Raw genomic sequence first — 24859 nt, 5'->3', positions numbered from 1 at the left:
GGGAAACGGCCAGGAGAAGCACTCTAAAAACCTCCATGACAAAACACACCCAAACTGCCATCCAAAAAGCTATCGAGCTCTGTAAATTTGGACAATTAAAAACGTTTGTTCAAGACCCGTAAGCGACAACGAGGATGAACCCTCCTTCCTGTGTGCTGCACCCACTTTAAGGCTCTATCACAGAACGCTTCCAACCCTCTGCACGAGAAGAAGGCCAGGGGAGGGGGAGGGTGCATAGGCAAGGACCAACCCCTTCCTCCCCTGCCTCCCCTCGGACAAGGGAACAACCAAAGAATGAGAACCCCTCAGGCCTGGAACCGGGTTGGAGATAACAAGCAGCCCCCCCCCCCCCACTTTTCTGATCCAGAAAGAGGCAGAGAAAACGGTCCTGGGGCCGACCAGACATCAGGGCATTAAATGTCATCACAGGCCAAAGAAAGTCCCAAAGGACTGTGGTGGTCATGGCTCCTTCCAGGCCAGAGCTAATGTCTGGGAAAATGGGCGGAGAGGCCCAAAAGGAGTGGGGAGAAAGGGGCAGAGGGAGGCACGCGCCCAGACCATCCCCATGGAGGAGCCCTCGGCAAGGCCAAGGCCGCAGCGCCCCAATGCCCTGTGTGCCTCTCCCGGACCCAGTAATTCTGCTGTGAATCAACCTTGCCAGGTGGATGAGCTCACCACCTCATTCTGAACTCCTCATCTTCACTCAGGAGAGGCATTTAAACACAGTTTGCATTCAGATTTCACAGGAAATTGAGTGCCCGAGAGGAAAAACGATTTTCTCACGCCAAGAGCCAGTTAAATTGGGGCTGAGATGCTGTCCTCCAGACATAAAGGTCACTACATGGATGGCGTAAAGCATCGGCCCCCATGCAGACCCAGGCCCGAAGGACAGATGGGCATCCGGGGAGGCCCAGAATGACAATGGTAAAGCAAGGACCAGAAAGCCCCAGGCACAACTGTGTGGCCTGCTCTACCCTTCGGAAGATGCTCTGACCCACGGGCTGAGGGACATCCCAACCTCCACTGCCTTGGCAGGCAGCTGCTTGTCGGTCCATTGCTTCAGCTTGATGTCCACCGTGGTATTAAAAGTCCCCGAGTTCATAGTCTGGGCAGCAGGCAGGTAGATGTTTTCAATCACGTGGGTCGACACCCTCTCCCACAACATTTGCTGGAGGATCTCCTCCCTGAAATAAGGAACGTCGTCAGGACAATTGTGGACTCTGCAGGGTCCCGTCATCTCAGGGGAAGCAGACGGGAGGGACACAGGCTGCACCTAGGCTCGACTTTCCCACCCAGTCGTCGAGTGCCCCCAGGCGCCACCCTCGTCACGCAGGGTCCGTCCCAGAGAATAATGACATGACCCACGTAGAAGTCATCCAGGGTGCACCAGAAAATACCGGTTTGATAGATCCACTTTTTTCCTAATCTCCAAAGATATTTGTCTGGTGACTCAACCGTGCCTCCCTCCCAGCCTGGAGAGCCCTCTGGGGTGGATCCAAATTAATTACTAATTAAATCCCACAGGCATTGACAAAGTAAACACAAACTATTAGAGTCAAACAGATGTTGACAGTCTCCTTTTGAAATGGAAGCCCACTAACAATGGGAGGGAACCAGAAACGCTTCCACCCCCCAGCATCTCTACAGCTGGTGCCCTCCACGTGCGGGCACTGCGCCAAGCCCTTTACCAGAAAGATGGGGATGCTGGGAGGCCCCGGTGAAGAGGACGTGCCCTCCGGGCCTAGGGGACAGCGTGCACAGGTGGATGGGGGATCTGCAGCTAGCCAAAGAGGCCGGAAATGGATGCTGCTGCTACTGACCCATGACACAGGAATTTATCATTTCCATGTTAATTTACATGATACACGTAATGAATACACTCATACTTTAGTTTTCTCAAGAACTGTCTTTTCCAGGGGTAGCTAGGTGGTGCAACGTATAGAGCACTGGCCCTGGAGTTGGGAGGACTGAGTTCAAATCTGGCCTCAGACACTTGACACTTACTAGCTATGTGCCCTTGGACAAGTCACTTAACCCCAATTGCCTCACCAAAAAAAAAAAAAAAAAAAGAATTCACTAAAAAAAAAGGGGGGGGGCAGCTAGGTGGCACAGTGGATAGAGCATCGGCCCTGAAGTCAGGAGCACCTGAGTTCAAATCTGGCCTCAGACCAAACACGTGACACTTACTAGCTATGTGACCCTGGGCAAGTCACTTAACCCCAAATGCATCACCAAAAACAAAAAAGAAGTGCCTTTCCCAGCTCGTGAGTCAGACTCACAACGCGGCTTGAACTGGTTGGTCAAACCCCGACAAGGCTCACAATCACCGGCGTCCTTGTGCCTGCGAACCCAAAGACTGCAGGACCCATTCCCGTCCCAGAACTGGGGTCTGACCCCCAGGTAACGAGCAGCGCTGTCACCCGTGGGACTCAGAACTGCCGTGTCGTCCTCCGTTGGTGCGTGTGTCTGGGCAACCCCTCTGGCCCTGGGGACGACTGTCTGTAGTCCACGTTCCCCCCTCCCTTCCCGTTGTGATGTATGTGTGTAATCTCTGTCTTCACTTCAGCAAGGTGGAATTCTGAACCGGAGAATTCCCGATTTACAAATCTGTTCCTCACAATGAAACTAATTAATGAAACAGCTGCCCGATTACTGGCACAGCGTGTCTGGCCAGCTGTTTCCTCATTCTCGGGTTAGAGACTGGCTCAGTCAAACCCTGCTAACACCCTGAAGGGGATCCCCAAAGCTCTGGGGTTCACTGTCTACTCTTCCCTCTCTCAGCACCCAACTTCAACAACTGGGGGGACGGTGCCAAAGAAGAAACAAGCCCTTGGGAAGAAGAGAAACCCCTCTTTCCACAAAGTTCAAAGAGTGTCGAGAAAGGACTGGTTGATTGTCATGGCCTCAAATTCTACAGGGAAAACGAAGTCAGGAGACGTGGGAAACCTGGAGATTAAACTCTGAAAACATAAAAATAAGCAATTCCAATGACAACAATCCTGGGAGATTGGGGCTCTTATTCCCATTTTACAAAGTGGGGGAGCTGAGGCGGGCAGAGGTTAGAGGACTTGCGCAAGGCCCTGAATTCTGGTCTTGCTGACTCCAGGTCCAGTGCTCTATCCACCATGTCACCCAGATAATGAGATGTCTAGAAGTCACAGATGAGAGACGGAGTCAAGGGTGGCAGAAGCCTAGTGCCTCCTGCCTCCTGGATCCCCGCCAGACAGGGAGCAACTGGAGGGCAGGGTGGGCCTCTCTCTGTATCCCCAGGGCTTAGGACAGGGCCTGGCACAGAGCTGATATCTCTTCCCAAGGCCTAGCAGGGCACGAGCTGCCATGGCACATCCCGACTGACTCAGTGAGCTTCCACACCCTCAAGCCTCCGTCCCCCCATCTCAGACTCCTGAGCCTTGGAGGGAGAAGTCTCTGACGAGGTGAGATTTGCTAGGAGTAAATAACCAGGGCAAATATCCACGGGAGAAACCTAGGAAAGTGGGGACACGATTGTGACCCACCAATTCCTACAAGGCTCAGGGAGAAGAGATCAAAAGAACAGAAGGAAAGCCAGGAGAGCGTGGCTGCCCCTGCCTCCAAAGGGCAACCAAGAGAACAGGTTCATCCGTCTGTGCCGAGAGGCCTTTCAGTGAAAGAGCAATTGCCTCCAGGCTGGTTGGGACCAGACCAGGTGCCTCTGGAATGCCTTCTGCACTGGGATTTGGCTTGTTTTGTTGGGCTCCAGTGGCTGACTCGGGATAAAGGGATGGCAAGGAGCGGGCCCTGGATTCAAATCCCACCCTGACATTGGGCCACCATGTTTTCTCCTCTGTACTAGACGGCTTCTCCAGTCTGGCTCTAGAGCCTCTAATACAGAGAGGCTCCAGGCTCCCTCAGAGGGAGCCCACGTTTGCCTATGTCCCCTCCTGGCACGGCAGCTAGAGAGGTTCCAGGGGACAGCTGGACCACAAGGAAGTCGGTCAGGGCTCTAGACGCCGCCGGAGCAGATCCCTCCAACCTGAGGCAAATAAAAGCTCTGCATGGCTATTTTCACCACGAATGGCTATCAAGAGAGCTTCGCCACAAAGGAATTCCGAAGGGGGCTACCTTTTATTCCCCTACATCTGCTGCATTACAAAGAAGCTGTTTCAAAGTTTATACAGTGGATCTCACACCTCACAAAACCTGAAAACCCAGGACTGTACAAAAACATCCATTCCCTTTCAAAAGAATCCTTTACTTTAACATTTAAAAGACACTTTTTACTTAACGCACATAAATGTCTCTTCTCACTGGCTGAAGGGGGGCATGCCATGCATGCTTTGGGCAACACCTGGTGTCCCTCTGTTATGAGGGAGAGCTCCTTCTTGGGTTTCAGCGGGGTCATGTGTGACGGGTGTCCCAACCAAAAGATGTCAACACAATGTGCCATTTAAAAGGCAGGCAGGGCAGCTAGGTGGCACAATGGATAGAGCACTGGCCCTGAAGTCAGGAGGACCTGAGTTCAAATCTGGTCTCAGATCAAACACTTGACACTCACTAGCTGTGTGACCCTGGGCAAGTCACTTAAGCCCAATTGCCTAAAAAAAAGAAAAAAAAAAGAAGAAAAAAAAAAAAGAAAAAAGGCAGGCAGAGGGGCCTCAGAAGGAGCTCTACCCATGGGGGCGCAGGGAAGGCTGTGTGCAACAGCTGGTCCTGGAGGTCCAACATGGCAAGGGGAGGAGCTGGAAGGTGTGGAAGCGTGTCTGGAGAACAGAAAGGAGGCCTGCTAACCTAAGGGGAGGAGGAGAAAGATGGGCAAGCACCACATCACGAGGGGCTTCGAAGGCCAAAGTGTGGGGCGAGGGGAGGGGCCTACTATGTGCCAGACACTGGGTGAAGCTAAGAGGGCTTTGCATTTCATCCTACCAGTCGTGACGCAGCCCGGGAGCTTCCCGTCCTTTGGGGGCCTAGCTCGGCAGTCAGGAGGAGGAGGATTCCAGAAGGGAGGAGACCCCAAGGAGAACAAGCGGGGGCTACTGCGGGAATCAGCGGGAGGGGACAAGGGCCTGAGTTAGAGTGACGGCCATCCGAGCGGACAGAAGGGGACGGACTCCTGGAGGAATATGGGGAAGACAGACCGAAGAGATCTGGCCAGTGACTGGAGGACAGTGCAGAATCGGGGATGGCTCAAGGCCGAGAATCAGAGTCCTCGGAAAGGCGCCGGAACCCCAGACAAACGAGGAGGGTCAGGAACAGACAGGAGGCTCGTGGACGAGAGTGACGCCCCCAGGCAGCTGTGCCCAAACCTGATATGGTGGCATTTACCACCCGAGGAAAGAGAGCTAGAAAGACCTCCTCAGAAAAGACGAACCGTGTGCGGCTCCAACACTTACCAATGCTTCGGCGTCACCTGGCTCAGACTGATGACTTCATCCAGTATTTCATTCTTGGCTTTCTCAAAGAGTTCATTCTGGGCAATAAAAAATAAACACATTTACCTTTGCTGGAGGCCCAGGGAGTATGAGCAAGCTGCAATCCGGCAGTGACTCACTGCTGGAAAAGGGGGTGGGACAGCCATGCAGCCCGAGGTGGGCTAACCAGGCAAGCACCTGGGCAAGGCAGCGATTCCCCTGTAGTCACCAAGAGCCCACAGGAAAGCCTCCGACGGGGGCACGGCTGCGAAAGACCCTGGTGGGGCTGGGGCTAGCGCCCACAGAGATGTCAGCAAGGGCCAGGGGGACCGCCAAAAGGGGCGTGCCCATGGGCACTGCCACCCTGGAACACGAAGGAGCCAAGTCCTGCCTCGAGGAGAGGACTCCATCACGTGCATCAGAAAATGAACCACACACAAAAAAAAGAAAGTGCACCACCTGGCCCCGGCTCCCGACTCTCAGGGACGCTCCACTGGGTCGGCCTCTGCAGACCGTCCTCAGTCAGCGGCCGAGTCTTGGTTACAACGTTTGACTCCATCTGGCACAAAGCTATATCGTACCAGGGAATAACCGGGCTTTCCAATTCAGTGTAGAAAGGGCCGTCACTCAGAGTGCAGCACGTGTCACCTTTTTAAAGGCAGATGCAGCTTAACCGTGCAAAGACTGATTTCACAGGGCCTTTGTCAGGAATCACGTAAGGGCACAAGCAGAAGACGTCAAGTGAGGGAGCATTACCCGGTCAAGTTCTCGAAGACGGGGAAAGTTATTCTTCCATTCGGTTTCAAGGTTGAAACGCGTCGCTGAGGAAGGAAAAACATACATTAACCACTGTCTGACCAAAGCTGTGAAGAGCAGGCCAGACACGGCCGCAGTGAGAGGAGCTGGGAGACTCCGAGCCCGTCCTCTGTAGAATGGGTATGCTGGCGGCCCTGACCTCTCGCCACAGGAGGCCGTGCAGCAGTGAAGCCCAGCGGCTCCAGCCACCCTGAGCGCCACCCCCGGGAGAACCCGTCTCAAACAGTTTTCATCTCTCTCTGCTTCAACAGCCCGGGCCCACTGCCTACAGCAACGCTTCCCTTTGTCCCAGAGGTAAATGACCCGAATCCAGCTTCTCCAGTGTTTGAGGGCTCCAGACTAAGACCGAAGGAGCTTTCTAGGACCCCCTCCCACACTGCTGACTCCCAGTGAGGCATCCAGGGTATGCAGGGTCCTCTGAAAACTGGCAGGGAGCTGAAGCTCCAAACAAAACAAGCCTGGCAAGGACAGCGAGGGAAAGCGGCAGCCCGAGTCTTCCCAGTGAGGGGACGAGCCCCCCATGCCACACCCGACCAGACACGGCGGACCTGCTCCACTCCCCCTGACAAAAGCGGACCAGCGAGAAGCAGAGACAGTCAAGAGGGCACGCTCCCCTCCTGGCTGAGGTCCTGCCAGACCACATTTTGGTGCTAACAAGTGTTTCCTAAGTCACCGTCGGTCATCTTGGAAAGACTGTGGGAAGGCCAAACGCCCCAATTTTCAGAGGGGAAAAGAACGGAGTCTGCAAAGTGCTGAGCACAGAGCGTCCCCCGAGAGCTGTGACGGAGGCAGCCAGACCAGCGCCTCCCCTTTGGTGATGGGGCTCTCTGACCGGTGCGAGCTGTGGTCCCTGACCCCAGGGCCACTTGGGCTTAGGTGCAACCACCGACACCGACTTGCGGTGTGGCCGAGGGCAAGCGCCGAGGAGTTCCGGGCAACCCCGAGACCAAATTGTTGAGGGTCTGGGAGGGGCCAAAGGGAGAGGCAGGAGAATGCTCCCGCTGTGAGAGCGGACAGGCCTCCCAAACTCCCTGATCCTTCTGGATACAACGCCGTCTTCTGCCTCCTCCACTGTATGATGTTAAATTCAGCCACACACCAGACTCTTTGGGAGGCTGACTGTCCCTTAGTGTGTTAGCCCGTCCTCCTGGGTGTGTCCTCTGTAAATTTTAGTGATGAGAGGGCCAAGCACAGACCCTGTCGACGTCCTTCCAGAGGAAGAATCACCCATTATCGACAGCTCTCCAGCCAGCGCCGAATCCACCAAACTCCACTGTCCCACCTGCATCTCTCTGTTTTGCCCCCACAAGACCAGCACCGGCCTCTGTCGAAGGCTCTGCTAAAGTCCAAGTAAATGACAACTCCTGGCACCTTCCTCATCTGTACAAACAGAAATGGGGCCAGTCTGGCCCAACACATTCCTACTGCTCACTAACCGTCCTTTTAACAAAGTATCCTGGGACTTTGTTGGTAGCCCAGCTCCCTGTCCTAGAATCTATCAGCTTCCCTTTCGGGAAACTGAGACCAGGTGCACCTTTCACCCCTCCTGTCCCATGAGACGAGCTCGTCCCTTCTCCGCCACCTTTCAAAAATCATCTGCGGCGGCTCGGCAGCCTCGGTTCTGCTGGGCCCGGCACTCCCTTTGCTCTCTCGCTGTCTCTCAGCCGGCGTCTCTTCATGAACCTTCTCTGCTCTCCCCTGTCTGGGCCAAAGATCCTCACGAGCTTGGCCACCACGGTCTGGTTCCTTCTCAAGCACCGGTCTGGTCTCTCCCCTGATCTTCCCCTCCTTTCCCCACTGCTGCAGCTACTAAAACTCCCCTTGGACCACCCTTAGCTTACGACCAGGCCATGCGCTCTTCTCCTTAGGCTCCATTATCCGCCCTTCTCTCTCCTTCAGAGAGTGTCTTTGTGAGATCTCTAGTGAGACGCGGCCCGTTGCCCTCCGCAGGCTTGTCTCTCTTGTACTGCGAGCGTTTCACACTTGACATCTTCTCACCCAGGAGAATCTTAAGTCCATGAGATGGACCCTCACCCCCCTTGCTCTGGACCCTCAGAGAGCTTCTCTCTCCAATCCAGGGCGCAGAGATACTTCGTGGTTCTTCTCTGTCACCGTCATTTCGCAACAAGATTCCCGTCGTTTCCACCCCATGAGTCGGTTTTTCCCCGTCGGTGAGAACTGGACCCAGAACATCTGTGTCCTCTGTTCCACAACTTTAAAATCTAACATCATTAAAGCAAACCAATGGCCCGCTGGACTGGGGCACTGAGCGGGGAGTGACTGCCTCTGAAGCCATCTCTTTACTCACCGTGCCCTCTTCTGCCTATCAGCTGCTCTAAATGTACACTCCTCCGCTTTGCTGGAGACGGTGGGCAGGCTCCACTCCCACCGCCCAGCCGTGCCTCTGTGCTGGGCCCACTTCACAAACTCGCCTCCGCCCGCACTGAGCAGGCATCTGTGGTCCACACCGAGGATGGCACTACCTGCTGTTCTTCCCCCAAGGGCTGATTCCCAAATCTTCTCACAAGTGCAAACTGTCTGGTCTTTTAAATCCATTCGACTCCCCTCCCCCTGCCTCGTTGAGAAAGAGGGAAACACCAAAGCCCCTGGACTGTGTTTGCGTGTGGCCAAGCACCGCAAGTCCCCACACTGGCCACGTCCAGCCTCGCCTCGCCGCGCCTCACTTGTGGCCGCCCTGCTCCCCTTTCCTCCTGCCTCTGTGTCGAGTGGTATGTCTTTCTGTAAACAGCTTCCCCTATTCGGCCAGTCAGATGATAGGTGGGCTCCAGCCCCTGCCATCCCTTCCTCTTGGTTCCTATTTACCTCCACTTGCTCACCCCAATCTCCCCGGGCTGCAGCGCTCTCCTCTTCTCCTACCTTTCCATCCTTCTTTTAAGGTCATCACAACATAAGGGAACAGGCCCAGGCCCCATCTTATCAGACTCCTGATGACCCCGACAACAGGACTCTGAGGGGACACACGTCCATCTCCCCATGTCAGAACTTAAAGTGTTTCTCCTTGTTAGCCCTCTATCACTGTTTGCGCCCATTTACCTTTCTGTTTCTCGTGACTCCTGTGTGTGCACTTCAGAGTTCCTAGGGAGCTCTGATCTTTTCATCAGGAACGTTTAGAAGTCTTCTACTTCACTAAAGATCCACTTTATCCCCAGCTTGACTGCGAAGATTATCTCTGTAAACCCATATTCTTTTCTGAAGGAACATCATCTTCCAAGCTCTCCACTCCTTCACTGTGGGGGCTGCCAAATCACGTGTGATCCTGACTGTGGTTCCTCCATGCTTGAATTCTTTCTTTCTGGCTGCTTGCAGTATCTTTTTCTTTGGCTTTGAAGTTCTGAATTTTGGCTATAATGTTTCTGGGAGTTTTCATTTGGGGGCTTCTTTCAGGAGGCAACCAATGGATTCTACTCTTACTTGGCCCTTTGGTTCTAACAGATCTGGGCAGTTTTCTTTTATGATTTCTTAAAATATGAAGTTTAAGATTTTTTTTTTGTCATAGCATTTAAATAGTCCAATGATTCTTAAATCATCTCTCACTGATTTGTTTTCCAGGTGAGCTGTTTTTAGCAAGACATACCTCAAACGTTCAAAAATATCTTCTACTTTCCACAAGTCTTCTGACTTGAAAAAAATACATATTTCTTGTGGTCTCACGGAGTTGTTCTGGTACATTTCAATTTTTAGAAAATCTGTCACACAGTAAGGTTTTATACCTCTTATGCCATGCTGTTAATTCCCTTTCTAATTCTTTCTTCCATTCTTCTTATTTCTTTTCCTATTTTTCCCTCTGGTGCTCTCATTTCGACTATAGAAACGTTTTAAACTTTTCTTTTTTCAAGTTTTCGCTTTATCTCTTCCTGGAATTCTTGCTGAACTTGTGCCCAAGCTGTGTTTTAGTTTGGGGCTTTGCTTACAGCTGTTCTGGAGTCATTCCCTTCCTCTGGGTTTGTGTCATGTGTGCCTCTGCCACGATAAGAGCTTTCTAAAGTGGGATTTTGTTTACTCACTCTTCCCACCTGGCGCACTTCTGATGCCAAGGACTCAGCTCCTCTCAGCCAACTGGGAAGCTGGGATGGTTCAGAGGGACAGAACAGGAGACTCCCTGAGACTGCCTAGGATTCCGGCCCTAGCTCCTCTGCCGCAGGCTCTAGACTGGCCTAGAGGCTGGACCTGAGGCTTTGCTTGGCTCCTGGGGGCGGAGGTGCACTTCTGCTTCCCTCTAACCCGGCTCCTTGCTCCGTCCCTGGCCTGGGACCTACCACCTCTAGGTGCTGGTCGCCTCCCCAGCCCACCCTCAGTCTGTGCCCGAGAGCCGGGCTGTGAATGACAGAGCCGCCAGCCGGTTCCTACTTCTGCCCTCAGCCCAAGGTCGGGCCCCTCTGGGCTGGGTTGGAGACCACTTCTTGCCCTGGGATATAACCTGTGTATCTCCCTGTGTGGGCTGTTCCTGGCTAGACACTGTTGCCAGCAGGCACGTGCACACACACACTCAAACTAGCTTAACAACCACTATTAAAAGTGTGGAAGGAGCGTGCTTGGGAGCTCGTGACGAACACACGCCTGGCGCGCTGGCACCTCACTCTGAGAGCTAACTCACCTTTGAAAGAGTCTGCCTGCTGCTCCACGGACTCGCGCACCATCTTCCAAAAGCAGTCGGACACCGCAAGGCTGAGGTTCCTGGTCGTCACCTGATGGGCCTTCAACATACTGGTCCTGTGGGAAAATCACAGGACACAGAAGAGATGGAAACGAGCCCGCCTGAAATCAGGCAAATCCAAAAGCATTTTCAGCTGAGGCTCAAGGGCAGCTGGGACGGAAGCCAGGAGCGGTGGCAACGGCTCTCCGTCTGGCTGTCTCTCCGTCTCTGTCTCACACGCATACAAACACACACACTCACTCAGATATTCACCAAGCTACTCATCCAATAATACGTAGATAACACAGAAGAATTATAATACAGATGATTAAGAACCTGTGGGAGGCAGAATCCAAGACAAGGAGAAACAAACTCGCTGGCTGGCACGTCTACATTCAGATGCACCAGCTGGCGAACGAGTAGGGTGAACCAATTAACCAATCGATCGAGCCATCGATTGCTAAGCACCTGTTCGGCCCCTGCTATGTGCAGACACTACACTAGACTGGTTGCCGAGGACACACAGAGGCCCCGAGGAGCTTCCACTCCATCAGCAGAGACAACATGTACGGGAATAAGGAGAGGGTGGTGGGGGATGGAAAGGGCTCCAGGCAGAGGGGAAGATGGGAGCGTCATGGACGAGCAGGCCCACTGAGGGCAGGAAGGGGATAAGGTAGTTTGGAGTCCTCTGAGTAGGGAGGTGACTGGGTCATGGGACCGGATGGGGAGAGGCTGGAGGCAAGGAGGCCAAGTGGAGGCCGGTGCAACAGTGCGGGAGAGAACGGATGGGGCTGACGAGGAGGGCGGTCAAAATGTGAGTGAAGGAAGGTGGGGGTGTGAGAGATGGTGCGGCAGCAGAGCTGATAGGACTTGTCAAATGACTGGACCGGACGGTCACCCCAGGGCTCCAAAGGTGACCACAAGCACAGGGACAAACAGCTCTAGAAGCAAAGGCTGAGGGTATCGCTACAGATGAGGAAATGTAGGCCCGGTGAGGAGGTGGTACTGGCCATGGACTCAGACACAGAAAGGGGCATGGGTGGATCTGAATTCAAGTCTTCCCTTATCCCCCACCCCTAGACATGCTAGGCCACGCTCCCTCCTCCCAAAGAAATTCTGTGGCACGCACGGGGGGAGGGGAGACTGCGAAGGCGCCCCAGGGGAGGGGAACCCCATCTCCTGAGAGGGAGAGGTGCGGATGCTTGGTGAGTCCTGGGTCAGCAGCGCGCGGGGCTCGACCGCGGTCTGAGGACACCGTGCAGCCCAGGCTCAGCCCCCGGAGGCCTTAGCCCAGGAGGGGCTCGCCCTGGGCACTTGGGCCTAGACAGCAGTCAGTAACCCCTCGGGTGGTCTGTGCCCACCCCCGTACCCCGCCCCACACTGGATCACGGGCTCCACGACACCAGTAATACCAACAGAACGTCCTGTGAGCCCCTCGCTCTCTGTGGTTCTCTGCTAACAGACAAGCTGGTCCACTCACTTCCATAAACAGAGGGCAGAGGGCTTCCTCTCTCAGGCCAGCCCGGCCACACGGAGTCAGTGTTAAAACCAGAGGTCTTAGAAAACATGAGAGAGAACTAAGGTTTAAAATAACACCCTCATGTGTAAAAAAATTTACTTAAGCCTTGTGGAATTCCTTAAAAACGCAAGTAATACACCTACTTTAAGAGTTTAGAGTTCTGGAAAAATTCCTCTTCGTAATCCCTGATGGCCTCAATACTTTCAGAGCTGTTTCCTGGAGGGAAAGGACAGTGACAGAATCTTTAACGAACAGTCAAAATCAAAAGCAAACCCAATCAGTTAATCAGTGCGTACCTTTTCCTGTGACAACAGCAAAGTAACCCAGAGCTTTCATTGGGAAAAGTTTTCCTTCAATTATCTGCTGAATCTATTGAAACAAACACATGGCAAAAACAAGTTGAGAAAGCTGACCACACGTAACAGAGGGCAGGAGGAGGCGTGCGACCAGAAGGGGCAGGAGCCAGCCGGGAGAGCCGATGCCCCGGGGGCAGGCACCCCTGGAGCGGGTGGGTTCTGGCCAGTTCATCTGTGCCCACCGCGAGCTCTGGACACCCAGACATTTACTCATCTCCTCTGGCCTCAATTTCTGCCTGGCAGGGCTAAAACTCTCTGGTCTTGGGCTAGCACCCCTGAGAAACCCGGGTGTCAATCATTTATCTGATAGTGTCAAAGTCAAACACGCCTCTTTTTTTCTCTTGGATGCCAAGTTGAGGCACAGTGGCGCATTGTAGAAATGGCACCCAGGTGTGGAGCACCGCCCATGACGCTGAATTGGGAGGATGTTTAGTTGGTTTTGCTGAACTTCTCCCTCATTTATTCTTTTGTTATAAGGTTTGGGAAATGAAGCTGATATAAAAATAAAAAATACCAACACAATTTTATGAATCAGTCTGTGTGCAATGGAAAGGGAGTCAGAAAACCCAGGCTCTACGCTACCCTGCCATGGCTGGCCAGGTCAGGGGCTGGAGTGCTTGGAATACAGGAGGGGCTTACTTAACGCTTTCTGACTGACTGAGTAATCGGAGGGGAATGAATTTGGAATGAGAAACCTTAGGTTCACAACATGGGTCACTTTAACCAGGTCACTCCTACTCTGTGGACCTCAGTTTCTTTATATGTACAATGAAAGGCTCAGACAGGTGTCTGCTTAAGCCCCTGCACTTCTAAATACAACAGCCACGGTCTGTTCAGCCTTGACGCGCGCAGCTGTGAAACGGGAATAACAGGCTGCGTCTTGGCACCAGGCCGAGTGGGAGGATGGCCGGGACATCTGATATGGAACCAGTGGAAGCCTGGATTTGACTGCTAGGTCTAAATACTGACGAGTTCTGTGGAGCAAACCACTTTCCTCATTGGGAACGCGGGTCATTATGACTGACCATCCAGGAGCCCCCTGCTCCGGGGTCGCCCGGGCCCTGGACGTGGTCTGGAGGCCAGATTCTTCCTGGTGGGCAGCACGGTGAGGTGTCCCGGGAGAGGCTGCATCGGTGATTCTCTCTAAGGAGATGCAGGGACGACCCGACCACATCCCAGGCTTCCTACCCCTGGGGCCAGGTTCTTGGTCCTTTTGGAGAGCAGCACCTTGAGAGGTAGGGGATGGGCGAGGGGAAGGCGTCCCACACCTGCGACCTACCTGGGCTGTGTGCAATTCTGTAAGCTAGAGCCTAGGGACATAAAAGCATGTCCACGTCTACCATATCCTCCATTTAAGGAACAAGGCCCTGGAAGTCCGGCACGCCTAAGTGGCACGACAGCTCTTGCTCATTCCCAGGGCGCCAGTGACCCTCCCTCACAGCCAGGAGGCTTCACCCCTCGGCTTCCTCCCTCCTCTCGCCCCCGGGGCCCACGGCCAGCCCTTACCCTGCTGGGACTGGCCACGTTCTTCTCTGCCAGGTCGACTTTGGTCAGCACAAATATCGTCCTTCTGCCATGAGGGTCCATCTGGCTGACCAGGTCCGTGACAATGCTGCGCTCGGCATCTACAGACCCATCTGCAAGGAACAAGGGCCACGTGAAGCGTCCACAGGCTCCTGGGGACGACACCCTATGCACGCCTCTGGGTTCCTTGTCTGCTTGTACTTATGGGATGAAGCCTAGGGAAAAGCCTACAGTCTGCAGTGAAAATCCTCAGCTCCCAGGAGACGGTGAGAGACACCTTCCCGTGCGCTCCTTTGGCGCTCCTGTGCTGAGGACAGGGCTCGGCAAGGGGGTGTCGCCTCCAGGGTTCCTTTTCAGAAGGACATTCTCCTTCTCCAATTCACTGCAGGAGCTGTTAACCTCCAGATCTGCAAGTCTACCCGTCTAGCCCGGCACGAATGAAAGGGAGTTTGGCCTGCCCTTCTCATCAACATCTTTTCGGTTACTTCCAGAAGACGGTAAACTTACGTCTGACCGTGAGAACCCAGGGGCACCACAGTCCCTTCCTCAAGCCTCTACTCTCAGGCAAGATCACCTGGGGACTCTCAGACAGCCCAAAGGATGACAGCCAAGACTGCCCCAAGGAACACGGGAGAGCCCGAGCAACTGTCTCCCCACGGCATGTTCTGTCTTCTCAAAGGAAACCTGGGGCAGGGGCCGGGGGGACGAGAGAGGGGACAGACACAACACCCATCGCAGCAGCAGGGAAGGACTCTCCGAGTCTCTTGATTTACCTTGGATACAGAGGATGATGGCGTTGGGGTTCTGCATGTAGGCTTTGCTGATGCTGAAGATCGTCTCTTTTGTGTCCGGAGCCATGCCCGACGTCACCGTCTTGAAGAAGAGGTGGTAATTAAAGGTGACTCATCTTTTCCACACTGGAAACACAGAACAATTCTTCTACACGCTTAAAGTATACTCACATTAATGACCCCAGGTAAGTCTACCAGGACCATCCTCTGCAGTCCAGGCCCTCTGACGTTCAGAGAGATCGTCTGCACAACACCACCAGAATTAAGTCAGTCTCCTCCGTCGTGGACATGCCGATGAATACTACCACCCGCTGCCCCCAAGCACATGGTTACATCCCGTCGCGCTGAAAGCCGTTTAAGAGCCAAGCATGCCCAGCACGAGCAGGCGAGATGACCCCAACACAGCATCCCTCTGCGACTCCTTTGGAACGACAAGCCCGGAACCCCCGGGCTTCCCCTTACCTCGGGGCTCACGGTGCAGCCTTCCTTCACGTTTTTCCTCATTCGGAGCTCTATCTCTCGCCTTAATGCTGCAAGCTGTTTTACCAAAAACCAAACAAGAGTCAGAAAATCTCCACTTTGGCAACACAGCCCTGCCTGGGCGAGGAACGTCTCATGGTGTTGGGCATCATCATCCCACCCGAGAGCACGACTTGCTTTTTATTCATAGTTAACCCTTGAGTAAATGCTCTACTGAATGAGTTTAAGCAGGCTGGCTAAAAGTCAGTGATTTCTGGCCATCCACAGCCGGCCCCCGTCTTGTTTTCTCACTTACGTCTTCCTCTTTGGTCAGGTCAAATTCCCGAGAACTGTCTTTAAACAGGGCAACGTGGTGAGGGCCTTCACTGAGCGTCACCTGAAATGATGACAAGATTGAAGTTCTGAGTCACTTGTAATTCACACCCGCGGTCCAGCGGAGCCCCTGCTAACAGAGCGTCTTCTGCAGTTTTACTCTCATTTCACAAGGAACACTATACAGTGTTGTTTGCACATTGCTGCCCCATCGGTGGGGAGCTCCCCGACGGCAGAGACTTGTCTATCACCTTTCTTTGTATCCCCAGTGCTTAGCACGTGTCTGGCACACAGTAGGTGCTTAATCAATGCTTTCTGATTGACTTGGGAGTCAGAAAGCCCTTCCTTGACATATTCCAGCGGTGTGACCCTGGGCCGGTCACTTCCCTCCTTGGTGCCTGAAGGCAACTCCCTAGGAGGTGAGGTCAAGCAGATGGACTGAGCAACCCAAGCTGATTCAATCTGCACCTTTTGTAAACTATTTAGGGAAGAGACCCTGTATGTCCCAAGTCTGCGTCACCATGGTACAAGGGGAGGTGTCGCCACACTGTGATAACTCAGTAAATATGGGACCGATCACAAGAACGGCACACGCCAGAGCCCCAGGCTCATATAATGGTCACTTTAGGCCAATGAGGACCTCCACCCACAACTCTGTGCCAGGCATTGCAGACACAAAGAAAATATGACTCAGGCCCTGCCTGAAGCGTTGATCATCTAGTCAGAGGACGTGATGTGTCCGTGGCCAAGAAGACACACAACACGTACGGGGCAAAGCCAAGTAACCTGGTGGAGGGGAGGTGTAAGGGAAAGGCCTCACATTGGGACACGCTGGAGGGGAGCTCAAGGGGCTCCAAGAGGCAGCCGTGGGGAGGGCAAAGGGGCAAAGGCGGGAGACAGAACGTTCTAAATGGTGGACAAGCAGGGAGGGCAGTGTGGCTCCAGGACTCTAGTCAAGAGAATGGGGGAAGCCCTGAAGCTTCCTGCTCTGGGGGGGAGCCGGTCAGAGCCGTGCTTTCTCTGGGCCAGCAGAGCGGAGCACAGTCTGACGAGGGCAGAGAAGGCAACAGGGAGGCCAGTGCAAAGGCTTTATCTGAGAGGTCACGAGGACCGGCAAAGGGGGGGCAGACAGGAGAAAGGTCTGCTCTGGCGCTGCTGACGCTTCTGACCTCATCGGGAGCTGTCCAGCTGTTACTCTGCACGGCCCTCCAGGTCTTTTACACTCATTTCTTTGGCTCTGCAGGAATGAAGCTGATCTGAATGTTAAAGAAAGATCAGCGTGCCGAGTCAAGGGGAAGGACTTCTTCACAAGAACTACAGACTCCAGACCCCTGCGAGGGTACAGCCCTTCAGCCAAACAGAAAACAGGTCAAGAATGTTCTTTGAGATCCGAATGTTTTAAAAAGGTCTCTCAATTCTACTTTTAGCAAAAACTCCTCCAGACAGACTCAGGCCTTGGGGGACCAGGCAGGCTGCTTGGGGATGTCACGGTGCCTTACCTTGACAGGAGAACGCGTCATCATCTCCCCAGAGCCACGAGGGAATATCCGAGCTTGGGCAATCATCTCTAAGACACTGGTCTTTCCAGCGCTCTGGTCCCCCACCACCACAACCTGGAACAAAATAACCAACAGCATCACTAACTGTTTTGAGATACTCAGAAGTTTGTATTCAAATTCTGAAGTATGACCGGAGGAACAGATCACGTTTTCACTCATCAACACCCTGACAATGTGTGTGTCTCCAAGAGCAGGTTCCATGATTATAGCAAACCTTCCCTGAGCCCTCTGCCAATGCCTCGTGGGGGTGAAGGGACAGAGGTGGCCCTGGCTGTCCTCAGGCCGCCTTGGGGGAGCATAAGCTCAGGCAGTCTCTGCTCAGCTGGATGGGCTTCAAGGACAGTCCTAGGGATGGCCTGTCTGCTCTGAGGACCAGCTCACATGAGTCTGTGGAGCCTCAACACCAGAAGGCTGGTCTGGCCACAGTCCCTCCCAAGGACGACCTCCTCAGTGTGAGGTGAGCTGGAGCTGCCTCCGGAAGGCAGTAACAAACCACAGGTGTTGGAAGTCCTGGCGTATTCAAGAAAGGATATCTTAAAACAGGTTGAGTCAGTCACTCACACTCAGAACAACTTTCTTCTTTTAATTCAATCTGTTCTTAATAGGATGGATTTTAAATTTTATCAGGCTATACTTCACTCGATTTAAGATTTAACTCACTCCTTAAACAGAATGTGGGAGTAAGGACACCTAAAAGTACTTCTAATCAAGATCTGAGATGTTTTTCAGACCTGCCTCATCAGTTACCAAGTCAATGCTGGCCCATCCCCACCAATACAGGGAATCTGTTTGTTCATAGTGACAAACGTGCTCCTGAATGCTGTCTTAACCACCAAGGACTGATGATGTGATGGATGGAGGATACAGCCTCGCTTCTCCACCATCACCTGGGACGGCAGCCCTGATGCACGTGAATTTTCCAATAACTCATGCTAAGCTCTGTAAGCTTTGGAAACTCTTTCCATTTGCCATTTTTGGAAATAAATCTTCCTACAAGACATTTGAAATGCACAGAGGTCAGTGAGCATAATCTAACCTTCTTTTCAGGCCCTATGGGAATGAGAGGAGGCTGCATCATCCCCAGAGGGACAGGGCCCATCACCGCTATACAGAAAGCCTGTCCTGTTTCCTTGTCCACTATGTACCATCGCTTTTTGCTGCTATCAAGGGGCCTGCCTCTACACGGTATTCCCTGCCCATCCTCCTAATCCTTCTAGATCGTTACAAGCTGGGAAATCAAGTCACAAAGCTTGTGAGATCTGCCTCAAGCAAGAACAGAAGGAGAGATCCTTGAGTCTCTAGGAGATCTATGCTGGCTCCCCAGGGCAGGCACACGGGACGTGATTACTCTTTCTTCACAGGCCCGACCTAAGTTACCCTGTAAATGTGCCCCAGATAAGTGAGGCGCACACAGATCAATGACTATAGAAAGAATTCATCAAGCTGGTGCAAACCAAGGCATTTTGGGGTTTTTTAGTGTTGTTTCAAGATAGACACTCCTTTTCTATTGAAAAAGAAGAGACAATTTACCTAAGGAATTCATTTTACCAACAAACTTGCTGGAGAGAAGAATTTCACAACAGATCATGTGCATTTACTGAGTTAATCTGATGATTAAAAAGCCTAATTTGGAAGACCTCAAAGAATAAAAAAGTGTCAATAAATTTATTTAATTCAGCCATCACACAAAGAGCTCTATTAAAGAATCTGGGTAATTAAAATGGCCCAAATACATTTTCAGCTAGGAAGCCACACCTCTCTGCCTCTACTCACCCGGGGCAGGTGGTCTTGGGTGTTGTAACTGGCATCATAGTCAGAAAGCACGTCCAGCACTTCAGAATACATGTCGATTAGGGATTTCTTTAGAAACAAACAAAGACGTCCGTGAGGATTAAGTTACTAACTACCTGAGCCATGCGCTGCGTCCTGTCTCATAACACAATGGGCAACCAGAAAGCAGCGAGGTTCTTGGGTGACCGTGGCTAAAAGATGCCAGCCCGAGCCGCTCTGGGCCGGGGCCCCCTCTCTGGGGTGAGAAGCCTGCCCAGGTCACGGCCTACTTCCCCCCTGCCTCTGCTGCAGCCCCAGGTACAAGGGAGGAGACGAGAAGTCTTCTAAGAGGAGGAGGCATTGCAAAGCTGGGCAGCACGCTACAAGAGGGCCTGCTATGGGCAGCCCCCCAACACGCAACGCCCTGCAAGGGGCCCCCTTCCCGGCATCATCTCCCCCTCACAGGAGGGGAGCCCCGTAAGAGCAGGGACTTTCTGGCTTTTCTGCTTTTGTGCCCAGGGCCGGATCCGAGCTCAGGCCCCTTCCACCAGCTGGCCTGCCCTGACACTGAGCCAGAGACCAGGAGTGGCTTTAGTGAGGAAGACTGTAAGAAGGATCGTAAGAGAAAAGGACCTCTGGACCACGGCCATGGAATCTGCGAACAAAATGGCCAAAGAATGTCCCGCAGTCCCAGTGTGATCACAGATCACTACTGACAAGGACGTGCGACGCTCCAAAGGACCGAAACATACAGACAGTACATAAGCACCACGTTCCGCGCAGAGATCGCCTTCCCCCAACCTCGAAGCTGCCAAGAAATAAGTTTTCAAAGCAACAGCCAGAGTGCCCCGGCCACACTAAATCCATATGCGCGGTAAAGCTGCCAAGAACCGAGGAACAGACTGGGGTACCTTGAGGTGCCTGTGATGGATGCCTTTGTCGTCTTTCTGCAACACCAGTTTTCTCAGTTCTTTGTTCTCTTTCTCTAAACGTTCCAAGATTCTCTGATACTTCAACTGCAAGAAAACACATTGGTGTGGAAGCTGAATAGTATAAAACAAAAGAACAGGAATTCTACGCACAACCCACCCCCAAAATGAAGTCTTCCTTATCTGGCCCAGTGTTCTATTTTAAGATAAATGACTAAAATTTTCCTCAATACAAAGGTGATCTCAAGTCCAGAAAAACCCATGCCATCGTGTGGCATTCCAAGTTGAAAAATTCTCTGCATTAGAAAAATCAAAATGGAACGAACACAATGGCCTTTGAAGTCCCCAAAAGCAGTGATGCGCCCTATTCTGCACAGAGCACTTTAAGTTTGGTGGTGTCTCTAGGACCCCCCCCACGACAGCACAGGGAGCGCCCAAAAGCAGCCCTTCAGAAACGTCTGGTGCCCGGCTGCGAGAGCAAGCCTTGCCGCTTCCCCCACGGGAGCTCAGCAGCCCTCTGCTCCCCCGCAGGGCGCCTCTGGGGACACCCCTGCACAGACTTAAAAGCAACTGCTTCCGTCGCCGACTTTTCACAGAAACCTGCCTTCCTCTCCAGCTCCTCCACCTAATATTCCGACGGCTCCTTTGTTTAAGTCTTCACTAATGTCGAAACACACTGGCCTCAGGAAATCCCCCGATGAGGGGGAGGATGTGCCTGTGCTTAGCCGGGGGAGCTCTCCCCAGCCCCTTGGATGATGGGGCTCAGACAGGGAGCAGCTCTGCCACCCTGGAGGCGGCTCGAGGGCCCCGGCCAGCCCCCTGGGTCCCAGCAGCTGGCACCCCGTGAGAGGGGCCCAGGCTCCCCCGAGCTAGCAGCCAGGCAGGCCTCTCGTGAGCATGGGAAGGTCCTGGGCCTCTCCTGTCTGCTTGCGCAGTAAATGTGGGCCAAGGCTGGGGTCAGAGGCCTCAGGACCACCCCCCGCGAGCCTCGAGCTACTCAAAAGAAGAGAAGGCACCTTCAGGAAAGGGTGCTTTGTCAGGCTGGAGGCTTTTTCCCGGGCAGAGCTGTTGGGTAAAAGCAATTCAATTCCTCAGAATTAAGTACTTCTCCAAAGGGAAATGCTATGAGCAAGTTTCAGCTGGCTTTCCCTGGAAACGCCAGTACAGGTGCCGACCGGAGTTACCAGAGTTAAAAGTATCAGGTCTTTTGGCCACGCTGTCATTAGTGATTCCCTCCCTGCCAGATCCAAGGCCTAACTGGCTTAGCTCCCTTCTCCCCCAACATCTTAGCTTTCACGTTAGTTGCTGGCTGGCTTTCTGGAGATCAGGAGCCTCACAGAGGGGGCAGGCCTGGGCCCAAGCTGCCCACCCCCAGATTCCAGCTGGATCCCAGGAGGACACTGGCTCGGGGGAGGGGGAGGCAGCTCACCTGAGTACGTAGGAGCTCTTCCTGAAGCTGCTCCACTTTCTCCTTGTCCGACACCTACAATCACATTAATATCATTTGAATCTTTTGGGAAGCCGGGGAAAACAGATTAGGCTTGTTCCGAAGGGAAGGGAATTCAAACGGGACAGAAAGCTAACAGCCACGTTCACCTCGAGACAGCCCCGTGGACAGGCAGGAAGACAAACCCCCACTGGCCCATCCCCTGTTCTCTCCTCCGGATGGGACGCGATGGGCAGTCCGTCCTGGAGCGCACGAGAAACAAATGTAACGTGGGACGAGACTGAAGGGCTTCCCCTGCCTAAGGCCTCTGTGGTGCCCCGGGGCCAGAGTAAGGTTAGATTTCCAAAGCACTGGCCAGATGCAGGTGCTTGCTTTTAAATTCTGACCCGTGTGGAGTGCCCCTCCCTGAGATCAAGGGGCCTGGAATGCCAGGCCACAGCGAAGAGCGTGAGTGCAGATGTTCTCTGTGCTAATTCCAACTGTTCTGAGAGCTCTGGAACGTTCAGAACAATCGTCACGACAGCAGGAGCAGCTTGGGAGTGAAGAGATGATGTCAAAGCCCTCTGTGCCACAGTGGGCTTCCAGCGCCCCATGCTGCATCTTGGAGCCCCGGCCAAGGCCACCCTCGCTGCTCTCCGATCACCAACACCAAAGGCAAGAAGTCTAGCTGTCCTCTGCCTCGTGGGGAGGCTGCCCAGGCTTAACTGGGACAGGTGACCTCTTCGGCCGCTGGACTTGCCACGGTTTTGGATTCCGTCTCCTCTTGCTAACGATTACGTGGGTCACGGACAGCCTACAAGACTCCAGTCGTGACTGGGTCCACAAAGTACAGGACGCTACAAATGACCACTCTGAGATTTCCTCCCCGTGTTAGTGGCATGAGGTCTGTGTGCACAGGACAGATGGGCAGGATGTAGGGAAGGATTGGGGGGGGGCAAAGAAGCGTAGGGAAGACCCACCACCCAAAAGGAAACCCAAATGAGGCTGGGGGAGGGGTGGGTTAAAGGTTTTCTATCACACATCCCAACATGAGGAACTGAGGTTAAGGACCCCTACTGACGGGCACTGAAGCTGACTGGATGGCTGTCAAGGGTGGGAGTTTCCTACATTGAGCTGATTGCCTGCCCCAGTCCCCAAGTCAGTCGAGGAGGTATCCGGTAATGCCTGACGTCTGACGTGTCACTCTGGACGCCCGGGACACTGGAGTCTCAAAACTTTAAAACTGCCTTGTAAACTCGAGGAGGCCATACCGGGGAATTCTCTCCTCCCCCAAACCCCGGGAGGCAATGTGGTGTATACAGCAGCCAGTCAGATGACTTGCATGAGGCCTCTCCTCTCTGACCACCCACTTCCTGGCAGCGGGCCTCAGCCACGGGACCAACGGTCCCTGCCCAGAAGGCTGCACCGCTCCACCGTATTCTGAGTGCTCTGCACCAGCTCCAGGGGTGATCCTGATCAGTCCGAGCTCTGAAGTGAAGGAGCCCAAGGGTGGGAAGGCCCCCTGCTCCTCAGGGCCGCCAAGGCAGTCACACCTCCTCGACTCCGGGCCACCCCCACTAGCCCTTCCTGGGGTCATGGGGGGAATGCGGCACCAACACGAGGCGGTCCTGCTGGCGTGAGTCACTCTCCAGCTCATTCTGTAAAACGGGGACCCTCACCCTGGTGAGCAAAGAGCCTCCTAATGCCGAATGAGAGGGTTGTTTAAAAAAAGGGGAGGGGCTTTTCAGTTTCCTCTTCTGTAAAACGGGAGGTTTGGGCCAGTGGATCTCTGTGCCTCCCCACTGAACCCCCATGAAGGTGGTGGGGCAAGGGAAGATAGCACCGTCCAAGGCACGTCCTGGCTGGCCCGAGAAGACACTGTCGGGGTGACCCTTTTCTGTGCTGCTCACAAAACCTGCAGTGGGCCTGTGACCCACCTCAGGCACTGAATCTGCTGAGAAAATGAGCTGCCTGCAGCTCCCTGGGGACCAGACTGGGGATCAGTGGCTTTCTACAATCCCAAGGCTGTGGAGATCACGGACAAGACACCGAGCCTGAGTGGTCCCTCCCCAAAAGGAACCTAACTTCAGCATCTCAACAGTCGACCTTGACCCTAAAGGAGCCAATGAGGACCAAGGAAAATGCCCACTTGTAAACTCAGTCTGTCCACCAGCTCTTTGGCTCAGAACCAGAGGGCGTGTTTTCCTCACATTCGCTGCTTCCATAAACTCTCAGAGAGCGAAGGAGCACTCTGCTGAGCCACGAAGGACCTCAGCTGGCCCTTCAGGGGCCCTCCCCTTGACGGGACAGCGCTCTGGGGCTGCTTCACAACGCACTTCAGACATAAAGAAGGAATTTCGTTTGACTTTCCCACTATGTGAAGGCTAAGCCAGGATGAACTCTCATCCTAAAGTTCTAGAAAGTAAGACACAGATGGGTTAGCAGCGCCATGAAAATCTGGATCCGGCTCTCTTCTCTGCACACTCAGGGCCGTGGCCACTGTGTAAAAAGAGAAGAACGATGCCTCTCAGGAAAGCCAACGATCCACTCTAAGTACCCCTGGAATCACCAAAGTCTAATGGCACCGCCATGCCCCTCCCCTACCTTCTCATAGCAGGATAACAGAATCCTCTCTCAATCCAGGGGCAACACTGGCCAACCCCTAAAAAAATAAAAAACCCAGGAACAACACCAGCAGACATCATCTGCATGTACAGAGATGCTCAGGTGCTGCTAAGCTAACCCCTGGCCTCCCCTTTCTTCTCTACTGACTCTGTGAGCCTGTCACCCAAAGGAGAGCACTGTCTGCCACGGCCAGCGATGGATGACCTCACTGGCACGAGGGGAGACCCTGCAGCCATCGCTTTGAAACAGACCCTTCTCTGGCTCAACAGGAAAGGCAACAGCCTTCACCTGAGTGGAAACTACAAGCTACGTGGAAACAGCCCGCCTGCTGGCTAAGCTTCTCCATTGCAGCCAAGCTGAGCGTGCATCGCCAGGACTGACTCCACAGCCTCTGAACTGAGAAAAGCCAGGACCCTCGAAGAGAGAAATCAAACTAGAGGATGGTTCTCAAGCACCTCTTCACAACAAATGGGAGAGCCTGAGTCACGGCTTTGCCAGCCAAAGCTGGAGCCCGGGGAATTGTATTCTACTGGATGCAGGCGCTCGCGAAGGAAACGTCCTGCCTTTGCAATGCCTCTGCCCTCGCCTAGCTGGCTGTAACTGGGCTCTCGATTGATTCATTCCGCTACCTGTGCCTGCCACGAAAATGGCCTTCGTCTGTGACGGGAAAAACAAACTGCTCCGAGAATGCATTCTGCCAGGAGGCCCACG

The 24859-nt window shown here is 53.6% G+C and overlaps 1 protein-coding gene across 5 annotated transcripts in view; it reads right to left on the bottom strand.

Moving 5' to 3' along the window:
• The window catches only part of OPA1 (OPA1, mitochondrial dynamin like GTPase), a 73267-nt gene that overhangs the window by 23976 nt on the left and 24432 nt on the right, over positions 1-24859 (bottom strand). For all 5 annotated transcript variants that reach the window (XM_027848760.1, XM_027848759.1, XM_027848762.1 and 2 more), the window contains 15 exons: positions 21527-21580; positions 20080-20184; positions 19172-19258; positions 17339-17452; positions 15823-15903; positions 15510-15584; positions 15219-15290; positions 15030-15129; positions 14239-14369; positions 12673-12745; positions 12520-12592; positions 10819-10934; positions 6144-6208; positions 5370-5446; positions 1019-1184 (listed from right to left, as the gene is read on the bottom strand). In XM_027848760.1, coding sequence (XP_027704561.1) covers positions 1019-1184; positions 5370-5446; positions 6144-6208; positions 10819-10934; positions 12520-12592; positions 12673-12745; positions 14239-14369; positions 15030-15129; positions 15219-15290; positions 15510-15584; positions 15823-15903; positions 17339-17452; positions 19172-19258; positions 20080-20184; positions 21527-21580 — 1389 coding nt within the window. The remainder of the gene's footprint in view (positions 1-1018; positions 1185-5369; positions 5447-6143; positions 6209-10818; positions 10935-12519; positions 12593-12672; positions 12746-14238; positions 14370-15029; positions 15130-15218; positions 15291-15509; positions 15585-15822; positions 15904-17338; positions 17453-19171; positions 19259-20079; positions 20185-21526; positions 21581-24859) is intronic.

Source organism: Vombatus ursinus, unplaced genomic scaffold (assembly GCF_900497805.2).
Source record: "Vombatus ursinus unplaced genomic scaffold, bare-nosed wombat genome assembly UNPS02006874.1, whole genome shotgun sequence".
Taxonomy (NCBI): domain Eukaryota; kingdom Metazoa; phylum Chordata; class Mammalia; order Diprotodontia; family Vombatidae; genus Vombatus; species Vombatus ursinus.
This window is presented reverse-complemented; position numbering and strand designations above follow the sequence as displayed.